The sequence below is a fragment of the Ahaetulla prasina genome, chromosome 2 (assembly GCF_028640845.1).
Source record: "Ahaetulla prasina isolate Xishuangbanna chromosome 2, ASM2864084v1, whole genome shotgun sequence".
In the NCBI taxonomy this organism is placed as follows: domain Eukaryota; kingdom Metazoa; phylum Chordata; class Lepidosauria; order Squamata; family Colubridae; genus Ahaetulla; species Ahaetulla prasina.
The window spans coordinates 210579062-210593505 of record NC_080540.1 but is presented as its reverse complement, the minus strand read 5'-3'; the positions used below and the strand labels follow the sequence as shown (position 1 = coordinate 210593505).

At 38.8% G+C, this 14444-nt stretch overlaps 1 protein-coding gene across 2 annotated transcripts in view; it reads right to left on the bottom strand.

Annotated features, from left to right (window-relative positions):
* ECPAS (Ecm29 proteasome adaptor and scaffold) overlaps window positions 1–13194 on the bottom strand; it is an 80247-nt gene extending 67053 nt beyond the window's left edge. Inside the window, exons 1-5 of one of the 2 annotated variants that reach the window (XM_058168535.1) lie at window positions 13101–13194; window positions 5524–5654; window positions 4899–5015; window positions 2470–2588; window positions 1661–1810 (exon numbers count right to left, since the gene is read on the bottom strand). In XM_058168535.1, the coding sequence (XP_058024518.1) occupies window positions 1661–1810; window positions 2470–2588; window positions 4899–5015; window positions 5524–5654; window positions 13101–13122 (539 nt within the window). In that variant the 5' untranslated portion in view covers window positions 13123–13194. Of the gene's footprint in view, window positions 1–1660; window positions 1811–2469; window positions 2589–4898; window positions 5016–5523; window positions 5655–12385; window positions 12791–13100 lie in introns of those variants that run through there. The other variant, XM_058168534.1, reaches the window with a different exon arrangement.
* Window positions 13195–14444: the final 1250 nt, after the last annotated feature.

Genomic DNA, 14444 nt, shown 5'->3' with positions numbered 1-14444 from the left:
TCTACTACAATTGAGCCAGATATTCTGTACCTGCGCATTTGTTTTTCTTGTCTAAATGTGGAACTTTACTTTTCTCATCATTGAATTTCATTTTGTTAGATTGGGCCCAGTATTCAAGCCTGTCAAGAGCATTCTGTATCTTGACAGACTATCTTCTGGAGTGTTAACTATTCCTGCCAGCTTGGTGTTGTCTGCAAATTGGATGAGTTCCCCTTTTATCTCCTGGTCTAAATCACTGATGAAGACATTGAAGAGTACTGGGTTTAAGACACAGCCTTGAGGTTCTCCATTGCATAATCCCCCATGTAGATGCAGTTCCATTCAGGTCTACCTGTTGAGTGCGCTTAATCAGTTATGAATCCATCTGGTGGTGATACTGTCTAATTTACAAATTTTTATTTTATCAAGTAGTAGGTTATAGTCTACTTTATCAAATGCCTTACTGAAGTCCAAATATACTGTAGATTAGCACATGGCAACTATATCACCCTTTTCCAGTCATCTGCTATTCCAGGATCTTTGAAAGATATGGTTCAATGGTTCTGAAATCACATCTGCCAATTCCTGCAGAACCTTGGGTTTGATCCATCTAGTCCTCGTGATTTGAACTCATATAGAGAGGATAGGTGTTCTGCTATCATTTTACTGCTTTTTCTGACTTGCATTTCTAATCTGCATTTTACAATTTTTTTTATATGTTGGGCTGTTTTTTTTCTCCTTTGTATAAAAACAAAAAATGCAAAAAAATGAGTTAAAGTTATGCTTTCTCCCTGCTACTTGTCAATTTCTTGCCATTTTCTCCTATTAATGGACCAATTGTTTCCTTGACTTTTTTCCTTGGTTTTTACATATTGAAAGAGGCTTTTTTTTGTTATTTATGACTTTTGTTGCAAGCCTTAGTTCATTTTGGGCCTTAGCTTTCCTGACTTCATCTTTGCAGATTTGAGCTATTTGCTGCCTTGGTTATGTGGTTTCTGACATTTATTTCTGACAAAAAACACCCATTGGGTATAATGAATTTATACATTATACGCCACATTTAAGAATTGTGGCGTTCACTTAATGACCATGGCGTCTGGTTAACTGCTATAAGACTTATGATCATAATTCCAGGTTTAATTATTAAGTCAAGGATTATCTATAATTGGCTTAAAATGGTCAGTCAACCATATCAATCACAAACTTTCACTCAATGGAATAGAAAGTAAGCCAAAACCAAACCAACTACATTAGAACTTAATATGTGACTTCTGCTTAAAAGCTAACAAATATTTGGGTAAGAAACTCAATGCTTCTAGTAATTTTCCTGTGATTATAGTACCATTAAATCTGCACTCACTGACCTGGCTATGGATTTTTAAATGATCTGAGGCAAAAATATGATTTTCATAAAAAAATAAAAAATACCCTCTAGAGAATGTCATCAATGGCACAACATCACTTTAAAAGAGACTTCCCTCTCCCTTACTAATCCTAGTAGTACCTATCACCCAGTGGTGGGATTCAAGTAATTTAACAACCGGTTCTCTGCCCTAATGATTTCTTTCAACAACCAGTCTGCCAAACTGCTCAGACAGTTAACAACCGGTTCTCCCGAAGTGATGCGAACTGCCTGAATCCCACCACTGCTATCACTCGAATAAACTTCACAATTACTTACCCATAAGGCATGAGGAGAACATCCAACATAAAATCCAACAGCAGTTGTACAGTCTTTGGTTTTTCAGCAAGATTAAACGGAGAAGCTGCTTTCAGAGGTTCAACAGGGTATTTCATGTGAAAAAGTGTTGGTATTAGAAGATGCATTAGGCTGCAAAACAATTGTGTATATTGCAATTATATGAAAGAATCTGCCTAAAAATTCATAAATGTTTTCTTTTATTGCTATTTGCATTTTTAAAAACTTTAAGTGGGAATTGCAGACAAGGAAGATCACATAACTTCATGGTTTTTATGAAACCACTTTTCTTTCTTTCATATTTTGTAGCTAATTCCAAATGGATCTGTATTATTCAAATTGCTCTGAAATGAATTAAACTGAAATATTAAAATGTTAAGGAGGCTGGATCCAAGAATTAAGATTTATCTGTATGACAAAATGTTGGATGGCAAAAAAGCAGGGTATTTAAAATGTAACCATTGCCTAGGAAAGATGGCTGAAACATTGTTTTTCGGACCCAGGAAACAAGATAATATTCAGACAAATCCCTCATTTGTTGGGATTTAAGAAGGAGTAGCAGTTTAGGTCAATCAGACATGCATGTTTTTATTATTATAGCCTATCTCAATAAGATATAATCTAGTCTCCCTGTGGAATCTGCCTTGCCGTGCTGACACAAAGTAACAGAAGGGAACTATGCCATCTTTTCTCCGAACATGAATTTGCAGTCTTTAATGGCTAATTTATTAAAAAGAATAGTTTTTTTTCAAAAATTAGGCAATGAAAGTTTTATGCTCAGAATATTATACCTGTCTTGTTGGGGTTGAGGTTTTCCTTCCATTGCAGTAAGGAGAGTGGGTGCCAGCTCACATTGCTTTTCCACAGGCAAACGAGGGTAACCCATCTTAACATATATTATTGTAAAATTCTGTAAAATGCAAGATATGTCTGAAAAGAACCACTACAAAAAAAAGCCCTATAGTACAATATCCACAAATTTTAAGAAACTTATGACTAAAAATCATTGATAAATACCACTGAAACGTTTACATTGTTCAAGTAGTCCAGCTCACCAAAAATATTCCACAACTTCATTTACTTTGATAACTTTAGGGAAATAATCCTGACATGATAGGAGCTGACATGATAGGAAAAGAGCAGATAGGGTCTGATAGCACCTTTTCCAACTAACACATTTTATTAAACAGCATAAAAGGCAGCTCACCAAAACTTATTCCTTTGAATTACCGTATTTTTTGTACACCCAAAAAGTGGGTGAAAATGTCTGTGTGTCTTATAGAGCGAATATTGTGGCGGGGGGGAGGGGGGTTGTCACCGCTCGCTGCCAGGGAACACTGGAGCTTTTGCTGCCAAGCAGCTGATTGGCGGTTGGATCAGCCTCCTGGAATACCACCAATCAGCTGTTCTAGGCAATGGGGATCACCGCCACCATTGCCAATTGCCGCCGATCCAACCGAAGTGTCCAATCACACTTGGTTAATAAAGAATTCTATTCTATTCTATCATCACGGCCAAATGGAGGCGATGGCGATAGGTGGTGGCGATCGGCAGCAGCAAAGGCGATTGGTGGCAGCAAAGGCGATCCCTGCCACCTAGAGCTGATCGGTGGTATTCCAGGAGGCTGATCCAATGCCAATCAGCTGCTTGGCAGCAAAGACTCCAGCTTTCCTCGGCGTTAGCAGCAGCTCAGCTCAGTTGACCAGTGGTGGGCGTAACAGACGAGCCACGTGTTGGGGCTGCAATAACGTGCTGAAGCTAACCAGGTTGTTTGCTGTTTGCTGCAAGGATGTTAGCCAGATGAATAACGGATGGATGCTGGGAGGTAGAAGCTGATTTTTCTTTTCTTGTTTTCCTCTAAAGCTAATGTGTGATCTTATGGTCCGGTGCATCTTATAGTGTGAAAAATATGGTAAATGTGTTACTCAGAAAATGTGCTACCAGGCTCCACCTGATTTTTTTTTACATGACATGGGAAATGCATGTATTAATTTCATAATTTAAAAAATTAAAAAAAGTCTCCTCATACTAGGAGCCTCTTACGCCTGCATTCTAGTGATTGCATTATCTTCAAGTTTCTGACTCCAACCAATTATGACCTTAATGATGTAGATCATTATATCAAGGACACTTCATCTTAGCAATTAACCTGAGAAAGTTCTAGTGCCACCTAAAAGCATTTGTTATTAACTGGCCAAAATGTGTATTTCATTTCATGACTAAGCATCCGTAACGACATACTGCACTAGTGTATTAAAACCTTACCTGGACATTTTAAAAAAAGTAAAAGAAATAAGGTCTTTGTCACTGGAATGGACCAGATATAAATCTAAAAACATGTACTAAAGGATTATCTTCACTAAACTTCCACTGAATTAAAAATTAAACTATTTACATACCTATCTACATAAATATTTGTATATTTCCTATGCAATTTGAGAAAAGCTGATATTCAGTGGTAAAGGCTTTTGGGCAGAAATCCCAGTTCAATCCACTGCATCTTCAGGTAAATTAGAAAACTACTAGACAGAAAATATTGGTGACTAAATGCACACATCTGTTGAGTGGACCAGCCACTGCAGTTTTAAGTCATGACTTAATGCGTTGCACAGACTCCACAAAGTGTGATTTATTCCATACGTTATAATTGTATAATCCATGTGTGAACCAATTGGGTAATACTGCAATTCAAATACATTACACCAAAACTGTACAAATTGTAGTTTAGCATTCATCCATAACCCTAACATTATTGTTTAACTCTACCAATTCTCAGTAAAGCCACAATATCTTTGTTGTAATATGTCATGTGTAAACTTAAACTGCAAGGACAGAGCACTGACATTAACTTATTAAACAGAACATTTCCTAATGAGATTTAGTTATTGGCAAGAATGTTAAATGTATATGAAAATAAAACACTCAGAATATTTTGTTTCTATCCATTTCGATGGACTATTTAAATATGACAAATGGGTGTAGTTACATATAAACGTTCATTAAAACACAGTTGGAGTGTTGAAGGGTTACATTTAGGAAAGCACTTCCCAGCAGCTACAAGTCAGCAAACCATCCCTCTCTATCTCCTGTTTATATTCGAAAGCAGGACAAAAAATACGTAGGCAGGAGATAACCAGCTATTTATACGTAAGCATGATGTGCAAAGACAATCATAATCTTAGAATTCATGAGTAAAATTCTCTAAGAAGAGAGGACTTACTGTAACAAAGGACACCGCAGAAGGATCTTGATATTGAACTAATAAAGTCTCCACTGGAAGTTGGATTTTTGGGCGACTTTTGATTCGTTTGTTCAGATGAACTAGCAATTCCATAACCTAAAAAGAAAAATTATTATTCCTTCATTTTATCGATCTAGGTTTCATTTCCCAAATGTGAAATATAATAAATAAAAATATCTATATTATCAAATGTCCTATTTGTCTTTCCATTTGACCTTTCACAGAAAAAAAAAGAACCAAGTGACTTTATTATTTGGACCTGAACTGAAAAAGAATTACAAGGTAACAATATTTGCAATGGCTTCAAGGAATATATTATGATATACAGCTTCCAGCTTGAGGGAAACACAGCTTACCCAAACTAGGTCGGATCTGGTTAGTACTTGCATAGAAGATCATCACACAAACTCTAGATTAGAATGGGCAGCTGAAAATGTACCCTGGATGAAAGCAATAGCTTTGTACTGAAAATTACATGTTTTCATTAAGTGATCATGAGTTAAATTCGTCTCAAAGGACACTCAATCTATATATAAAACCAACATGGGAGCATTTTTAAGCACTTTGTGTTTGATAGACTTCGGCTTACAGATAATATTCATACCTTTTTACGTACTCCTTCCTGTGTACTGGAAAGTTTTAAAAGAACAGGGGGAAGGAATTTGGATATAATATTCTGCAACTGCTCATCTGTTTCTGCATGGCCAAGACGCAAGAATACACGTTCAAGCTGATCTAAAATAAAGGAAGAAAAACTGATCTATAACTAACAGCAAACAGTTCAAAGAAGCAACATTGTACCAGCAAGTTCAGCATTAAATAGTGGCTTAGTTCTCAATTGGTTTTACTAATGACCTTATTGCTAGGTTACCCTGCATTTGTCATGTGTGTTTTACACAGATGCAACACATATTTAATATCAGAAAGTACAAGGAATTATTTATTAAATTTATATTTCCCTGTCTAGTTACTCTTTGTTTTGTTCAAGGTAAGGGAAAAGACACTCATCTGCTTTTAATTTGATCACTCAGTTTGCTGAGTGATCAAATTACATATGCATCATTGGTTGAAGGTTTGCTGAACAAGTAAGACTGAATCACACTTAGAGCATAAAAACTCTGACACTGCTTTTGGATCACATATTTTTTTCTTCTTTTACCTCAATCATAATGTATTCTATTCAATACAAATTTTAATTCATGAAATAAGTGCTACTTGATCAATCAAGCAATGAAAATTTTAATCAAACAGATGATAGGCTCAGGACACATTATTTAAAGTACTTAGATTCTGGTGAACGATTGTAATAGTACAATAGGAAAATAGTTGTTTTTTACTTAATGTATCAAAAGGCAAGTCATGTATAATATGTATGTATTTGATCTGCATATTATTGAGAAGTAAATATGCAAAATGTAAATCAAAATCAGTTAATTACATTATAATTTGATTCTCTGGAAACATTCAATCGAATGAAATCAAATTCCCTCTTAATTTTTTTTTAAACATATAATTTTTTCTTTATAAAGAAAGCAGTTTACTTATTTGCAAAGTGTATCCCTTATGTTCAGAAGTAATTTCTTGATATAATATAGTATTTTCCAATTCTAGATTAATAGACTGAAGAACTCCATGGACCATAGTTCTGTCTATACAGGTAGTCCTCAACGATATATATTGTTTTCTTTTTGGATTCTAAGCCAACCAGAGCTTAGCTTTAAAGAAATGTTTTAAACACTGCTGTACCAAAATTAACTATTAAATTTTAAACTGTACAAAATTATGGCAAATTATGGCAAGTTTACCCAACAGGAATTTTCTATATGTACTATAGAGTACTTCAACTTGTATTGTCATGAAACCATATAGTTAATAGGTAGTCCTCCCTTATTGCCTCATGCAGCGACTGTTCAGTTACAACGATACTAAAAAAAATAACTCTGCAACTGTTTGTCGTATTTACAATTGCAGCATCCGTCAATAACACAGCAGCCATCACGTGCTTTGCAACAGGTGTGCAATTATGACCGCTGCAATCATGATTGCTATTCATGTTCTTCCCAACCAGCACACATTTTTCCTTGCAACAAGCAGAGTTAATACAATACAGCAAAATTGTAAGCTCAGTAGCAATTCACTTAGCAACTGTTTTACTTAATGACCAAAGGAAAAGTAAAATTATAAGTCCAATCGCAGTCATGTAATTTTCTACTTAGCAACCAGGTTGACAATCTCAACTGTGGTTGCTTAGCAAGGACAACCTGTAACCACCACAGCAGGAGAACACAATGTCTAGTGTATGGTTGGAGAAAACAGTATTACAGCCTAAGTCTTCCTATAATTTATTCAGTTAAAGCAGGGGTGTCCAAACTTGGTCCCTTTAAGACTTTTGGACTTCAACTCCCAGAGTCCCTCAGCCAGCAAAGCTGGCTGAGGAACTCTGGGAGTTGAAGTCCAAAAGTCTTAAAGGGACCAAGTTTGGACACCCCTGAGTTAAAGGCATGACATGTTAACAATTATAAATACACAGAGTGAAGGTATAGTTGTGGAGATAGGAAGATTTTTCAGGGAATTATTTAAATTGTGTATAATTTAAAATATTATTTTTACTTTCAAAAGAGTAATTTTATTTTAAATTACTATTTTATTTTTTTAACTTATTCATTTTATCTGTTTTTATTCAATCAAACACTGAAACAATGTCTTATTTATTTCTTCGTTTGAGTAATAAAATATCTTGAGCCAGGGAAAAATATAGTTTGAAATTTTTAAAAGAAAGAAACTAAGTTGCCCCACTCACTCTCGTAAAAATAAAGGGCTATAGTGCAATATGGGAAACTTTTAAGAAATGAAAAAATACTGATCTGATAAATAGACAAAAGAAAGAACAGGTCGTTCCCAACTTACAATCACAATTGAGACCAGAGTTTCTATTGTTAAGCAAGGCAGTTATTATCTGAGTTGCACCCAATTCTACAATTTTTGCCATGATTGTTAAACAAATCACTGCAGTTGTTAAATGAATCATGAGATCTTTATGAGAATTCAGTTCCCCCAATGACTCTGCTTGTCAGAAGCCAGCTGGGAAGGTTGCAAATGATGATCACATGATCCCAGGAAGAGACACCTGCCAGAGAAACATGCCAGTTGCCAAGCACCTGGGTTTTGATCATGTGGGGGGATGCTGTAACAGTTTTAAGTGTGACAACTGGTTGAAGGTCACTTTTTCAGTGTCACTGTAACTTCGAATGGTTATCAGTCAAGGACTATCTCTAGTGAAAAGTGCCATGAACCATGCATGAGCAGAGAGTAAATACAATAGAAAATAAATTTAGAGGAGACAGAAAACCCTTTGGATCAGGGGTCTCCAACCTTGGCAACTTTAAGACTTGTGGACTTCAACTCCCAGAATTCTGCTGGACTTCAACTCCCAGCTTTGCTGGCTGAGGAATTCTGGGAGTTGAAGTTCACAAGTCTTAAAGTTGATAAGATTGGAGACCCCTGCTTCGGATGACTTCCAAATGCAATATCCCTTTCCCTCTACCATTGGATTAATGACAAATTCTGGAACCTATCATGTGGATAGAAATAGGCTTAGAATAAAATGGAAAAAATAGGGGAAATATAAGGATTTCCTTCCCCAAGGCTTTCTCATATCCAGATTAACATCTTTCTCCACCAATGTTGTCCCAACAAATCCATATATATATTATTGATATTTGGGCTAAGATTAAAGATAGTTCCCATGCTACAAGCATTGGGCTGTTCCCAATTGGCTACATAAACAGACATACTTCCATGGGGGTCTAGCATCTATAGATGTATTAATGATTATTTTATTTATTTGCAGTGCATAACATTGGATAGAGTATAACAAAGTAATAATAATAATAAAATTAACATTTGCCTATCCCGGATCCTTGGGAAGGTGGATAAAAATACTAAATCCAGTCTGAACATCTAGCTAACTGTGGGGTGAACCATAATACAGAGGTAACTGAAACTGAAAGCCTAGCAAAACTTTTTTTTTAAATCACCTTCCAAAGTGCTCCCCCAAGTAAGTTATACAACATGAGGATTACAATCCAGAAAGACAGCCTTCTTGTCCTTAGCCCTTAACCTCCTATATGTGAAGGAACTGGAAGCAAGCTCTCTCATCATGTTCTTACGTCATGGCCTGACAGATTCAATCTTAGCTATGCAGGTGGTACCTGATGTAATCTAATGTCTTGCAAAGTATTAAATTAATTGCACAAGGCTTTATGGACAGGGCTGTTCTGCACAACCATAATATTTTCACAGTATTAGAATCCTTTATTAGTATAGGCTAATAGATGTTGACTTTTAAAGAAGTGTTTTCTCAACGATTCTGGAAATAAACAAACAAAAAAGATGTGCTGTCTTTCATGCTCTCCAAACTAGTCTTCCTGATTCCTCCCTAATGGACTAAAATGCCCACAATTCCAAATCAAGAGTAGATTTTGACTAGGAATCATGGCCAACAGATTTGAAAAAGCTACTGTCAAGCATTCATATGTATCACTAAATTTCTCAACATTCTTTGTTAAGGCATGGCGTAAAATCATGCAAGTTTAAAGAGAAGGATTATTTACTCCAAATAAAGAAATCAAAAACATTATTACAGTACTGGGGATGCCTTATCCAAGCATCAAAGATGGCGCAATAAAAGTGCAATTGTTCCTCGTCCAAAAACATTTAATTCCATCGAGTGCAATGGTACTTTCTCCTAAACTATTGCAAAATCTTGTAATTTCATTAGTACTTCTTCCATACATATATACAAGTACCTGTGAGCACAAATGAATTTGGGCCACTCCCAATCCAGCCTCTTTCACAGGATTGTGTTGAGGGTATAAAATTGAGGAAAGGGGCCTACTACAGATAGTCCTTGATTTACGACCCAATTGAGCCCAAACCAAAATTTATGTTGCTAACTGAGACATTTGTTAAGTGAGTTTTACCTCATTTTACAGCTTTTCTCGCCACATTTAAGTGAATTACTGCAATTGTTAAATTAGTAACACCATTGTTAAGTGAATCCAGCTTTTCCATTGACTTTGCATGTCAGAAGGTCACAAAAGGGAATCACATGACCCTGGGACACTGCAACCATCATAAATATAAACCAGCTGTCAAGCATCCGAATGTAAATCACATGACGCTGGGGAGGTTACTACAATCGTAAGTGTGAAAAATGGTCATAAGTCACTTTTTTCAGTGCCATTATAACTTTGAATGGTCACTAAATGGACTGTTGTAAGTCGAGGACTACTTGTATGCTAATATGCCTAGCCTTCTTGAAGTCTGTGGGCTATATAGGCAATAAATAACTGCACATTTTTGACACTTTGATATTTGTATGTGTAATATACATATAAGAGTATATTTTTGATACTATACTTGTGTGTGTGTGTGTGTGTGTATATTACACAACCTATATGTGAATGCACACACACCTATGTGTATGTGTTCCTGTATGTATATGTATGTTCAGGTAGTCCTCGACTTACAACAGTTCATTTAGTGACCGTTCAAAGTTACAATGGCACTGAGAAGTGATATGACCATTTTTCACACTTATGACCATTGCAGCATCTCCATGGTCATGTGATTTACATTCGGATGTTTGACAACTGGTTCATATTTATAAGGGTTGCTGTGTCCCAAGGTCATGTGATCCCCTTTTGCAATCTTCTGATATGCAAAGTCAATGGGAAAGCCGGATTCACTTAACAACAGTGTTATTAATTTAACAACCGAAGTGATTCGCTTAAGAAACGTGGCGAGCAAAGCGGCAAAGCGGGGCAAAACTCATTGAATACATTTCTCGCTTTGCAACATAAATTTTGGACTCAATTGTGGTCATAAATCGAGGACTACCTATATTTATGTACGCACAAATGCATGCATACACAGACACCCAAGCTTGCCTCAGTGGCAAAGATTATAGTCATTTCCTGTCACAAAGAAGCATTTCCCGGCCATACCACGCTTCACCAAGAGAGGCCTCAATACCTTAGATGTAGAATGAGAAGTGGGAGCTCCACATTTTGAAAGGCCTAGAGGGACGGGAGATGGAGAAACCGGCAAAAATCTGTCCTGAAGCGTCCATGCCACCCTCTGCACTTGCAACACCCAACACCCTCTTCCTTTCCCTACGGGGGAGGTGGGGGGGGGGAAGACACGTCGAAAAAGTCGAAAAAACCAGGCGTCACCAAATTGGGCACTGCACAGAGTGGTGACGCCTCCCCTCCCCCCAACTCAAAAACACCCTGCAGTGTTCTCTCTCAAGGCCAGATCCTAATCCCGGGGCGGGGGAAGGGGTTGTGAAGCAAAGTCAAGCCGGGGTCTGCGCTTTCCAGATTTAAGAATTTAAGAATCCGCTTTCCAGATTTAAGAATTTAAGAATCCGACTTTGAGAGGAAGAAGGAAATCTGGAATTCCCTCGAGTGAAGGGGGGAGGAAGGGAGCCCCTGCCTGTACCCATATATCTTTAAAGGGGGAGGTCAAGAGGAGGAAGGGGTGTGTGGGGTCGGGTGTATGTGTATGTGAGTATGTGTGTATCAGTGATCTGAAGAGCCCATAGCCACATATCTTTAAAAGGGTGGGGGTCTAGAGAAGGGATATATGTTTAATGTTGTGTGTTGTGTGTATCAGTCTTCCAAAGCGCCCATACCCACATATCTTTAAAAGGGTGGAGGTCTAGAGAAGGAAGGGATATATGTTTAGTGGGGTGTGTGTGTGTGTGTGTGTGTGTGTGTGTGTGTGTGTGTGTGTGTATCAGCGTTCCAAAGTGCCCATACCCACATATCTTTTAAAAAAAAGGGGGGGGGAAGAGTAGGAAGGAATATGTTTTTGTGTGTGTATCAGTGTCCCAAAGCTCCCGTTCCCACATCTGGCGGGGGGAGCGAGAGGAGGAAAGGATGTGTGTGTGTGTGTATGTGTGTGTGTGTGAGAGAGAGAGAGAGAGAGAGAATCAGAGATCGAAGAGGCTAATTCGGAGGACGGGGTCGTCCCCTCTTCCCATCCTCCTGAAGCTTTTTAATGCCCATTTCCTAATATGACTCTGCACAACCGAGGCCTAATGGCCGGGGCTCCTCCTCACCCTTCCCCCATCTCCCGATCCTGCATCGCCCGTGAAACAACCAGCCTTCCACCCACCCTCGGCTCTCTCTCCCCTTGCCTTTCTTTCTTTTCTTTTTTTGTAAAGGTCTCCCGTCCTCCGAGATCTCCCCCACAGCACCCGTCAAGCCGGGAAGGGGTCGGGGAGAGGAACTACACCCTCCCCGGAGAGAGGCCCGAAGGCCGGAGCACGCGCTTAGAAAGCCGATCCCTTCAAAGAAAGGATCCACACGCTCGAGGGGGGCCAGATCGCCCTCTTTTCTCTCCGGGTCCGCACGAACAGTGTACCCTCCCCGCCAGATCTCCCCACCCCCCCCACTTACTCTGCTCGTCTTGGGCAGCAGAAGCGGCCGCAGCCATGTTGTCAGCTGGGAAGCGAGGCGGCGGCTTTAAGCCGGCGGTTCTCTACTCTCGCTCTGGGCTGCGAGGCGATGGAGCCGAAGGAGCGGAGGAGAAGACGACCGGGGGGAGGCGGGTGGGGGAGCTTCAGTCCTCCTTGGCCTTCAGTCCCCCTTCCTCGAGGCTTCCCCCGCGACTGAGCTGCCAGAGAAAGGCGTCCGGGGGTTGGGGGGGGGGAGGCCGATGGTTGATTTTTCTCCTCCCTCCTCTGACTCTCCCCCTCAAAACGCCAACCGCAGTTGAGAGACACGCAAAGCTTGAAGTAACCTTGCAAATCTCTTCTTCCCTGCCTGCATTGGCTTCGTGCACACATGCACTCCACCCTCTCTGCCTTTTTTTTTTTTTTACTTTACTTTTTATAGATTGAAAAAGAACGGGGCGGCGATCGTGTCCAGCAGCTCCCTTCTCTTTCACCGCCTCCTTCTTGGACTATCTACACAGCTACAATGGTGTCTCCTTTGGCGAACCAAAGCTTACAGCTCCACGTAACTGTGAGAGCCAAGGCACATTTAAAAAAAAAATAGAAATGTTTTTTTTAAAAAGCGCCCCTCCGTTCATCGTTCGCGACCTACAATTCCCCCCACCCATTCATTTTCCCCCATCGTTACTTTCCCGAAAATGCCGCTTAAAGGAAATTACCTGAATCCATGCTGACCTCCATGATTGGCAATATATGTGTTCATACACACACACACATGCATACACATACACCTAGACCCGTTCTCTCCCCCCCCAGGGGTGTTGGAGAAAGGAGGATCAGCATTTTTTTTTTAATGAGAGTTTCTCCCCCTATCTGCAGAAGGTATTTTTAACAAGCTGACTCATTCCTACCTTGAAAGGTGTTCAGTTAGGTTGGTTTTAGAAAAACCTGAGCTAATTTTCATGCATCGACCTCCTAAACATTGGGGCCAAGTACTCAGTAGTTAAACAACCTTCAAGCAGAGATGCACTGTAGCTTTATTCTGCTCAACATTCAATACATATACATAAATTTATATAAGGAAAATAGGGATATTTAAGACAGCTATGAAAGTAATCGTTTTAGATCATCAAAATGTGTCTGTTGTTGATTTCCTAGCAAACATGGGATGTAAAATGTAGTCCTGATGACTAGATATTAAAAAACTCATTTTATTGCCATCTAGCTATCTAGGTTTTGCAATAGTACAAATGTGATAACTATGTGAAGAAAGGCCTTATGTATTTCTAGAAATCTCTTGCAAGAATGCAGGCTGTTCCATTCAAAATGAGCCAGCAGCTCCAGGCAGCAAAATCCTTGCAATGCAAAGCAATGTTGGCGTATTGTTTGTTTGCTTGTTTGTTTGTTAAATTTTTATGCTGCCCATCTCTCTGTTACAATGGCTCTAAGAGTCTTACCATATAGTAATGTTGTATATCCTGTGCAGTTTGTCTTGTAATACTTAAGTTATACTATGCCATTGGGTGACGTTCTATCAGCATTAGTTGAAGGCAGTTGGGGCATATAGAAAGGCACTGTCCATGTTCATACATGTGCGATCCCAGTAAGTAATGGTAAGGATAGAATGCAAGAATACACAGCAGGTGTCTTACATTTAGCATTTTGTTTATAGCCATAAATTGCTAGTCTTTACTTGTGGATTATTTCTCATCTCCATAGCTGCTGTATTTCACTATCTTGACTCATTTTGAGATTTGCGTAGGTCATCTCTATACACTTTCTGAAGTCTGTTAACTACCATAAATGGTTCAAAGCTATATAGTTGCCTGAGTTAGGCCACCACAGGTTTGAAGCAGAAAGGAGTAAAAGGAATTACTTTTGGCTTTTGTTCCTTGTTAGTTCACCACTAGGATTAAAATCTCATATCCAAAAAGGTTGTGCCTGCTACACACATAAATGCTTAGTGCAATGTCTTTGATGCGACTGGGATTATTGACTGATTAATCAACCATCAATCAATAATCCTAGGCTTGTGATTGTGAACCTATGGCACGCAGAGCCCT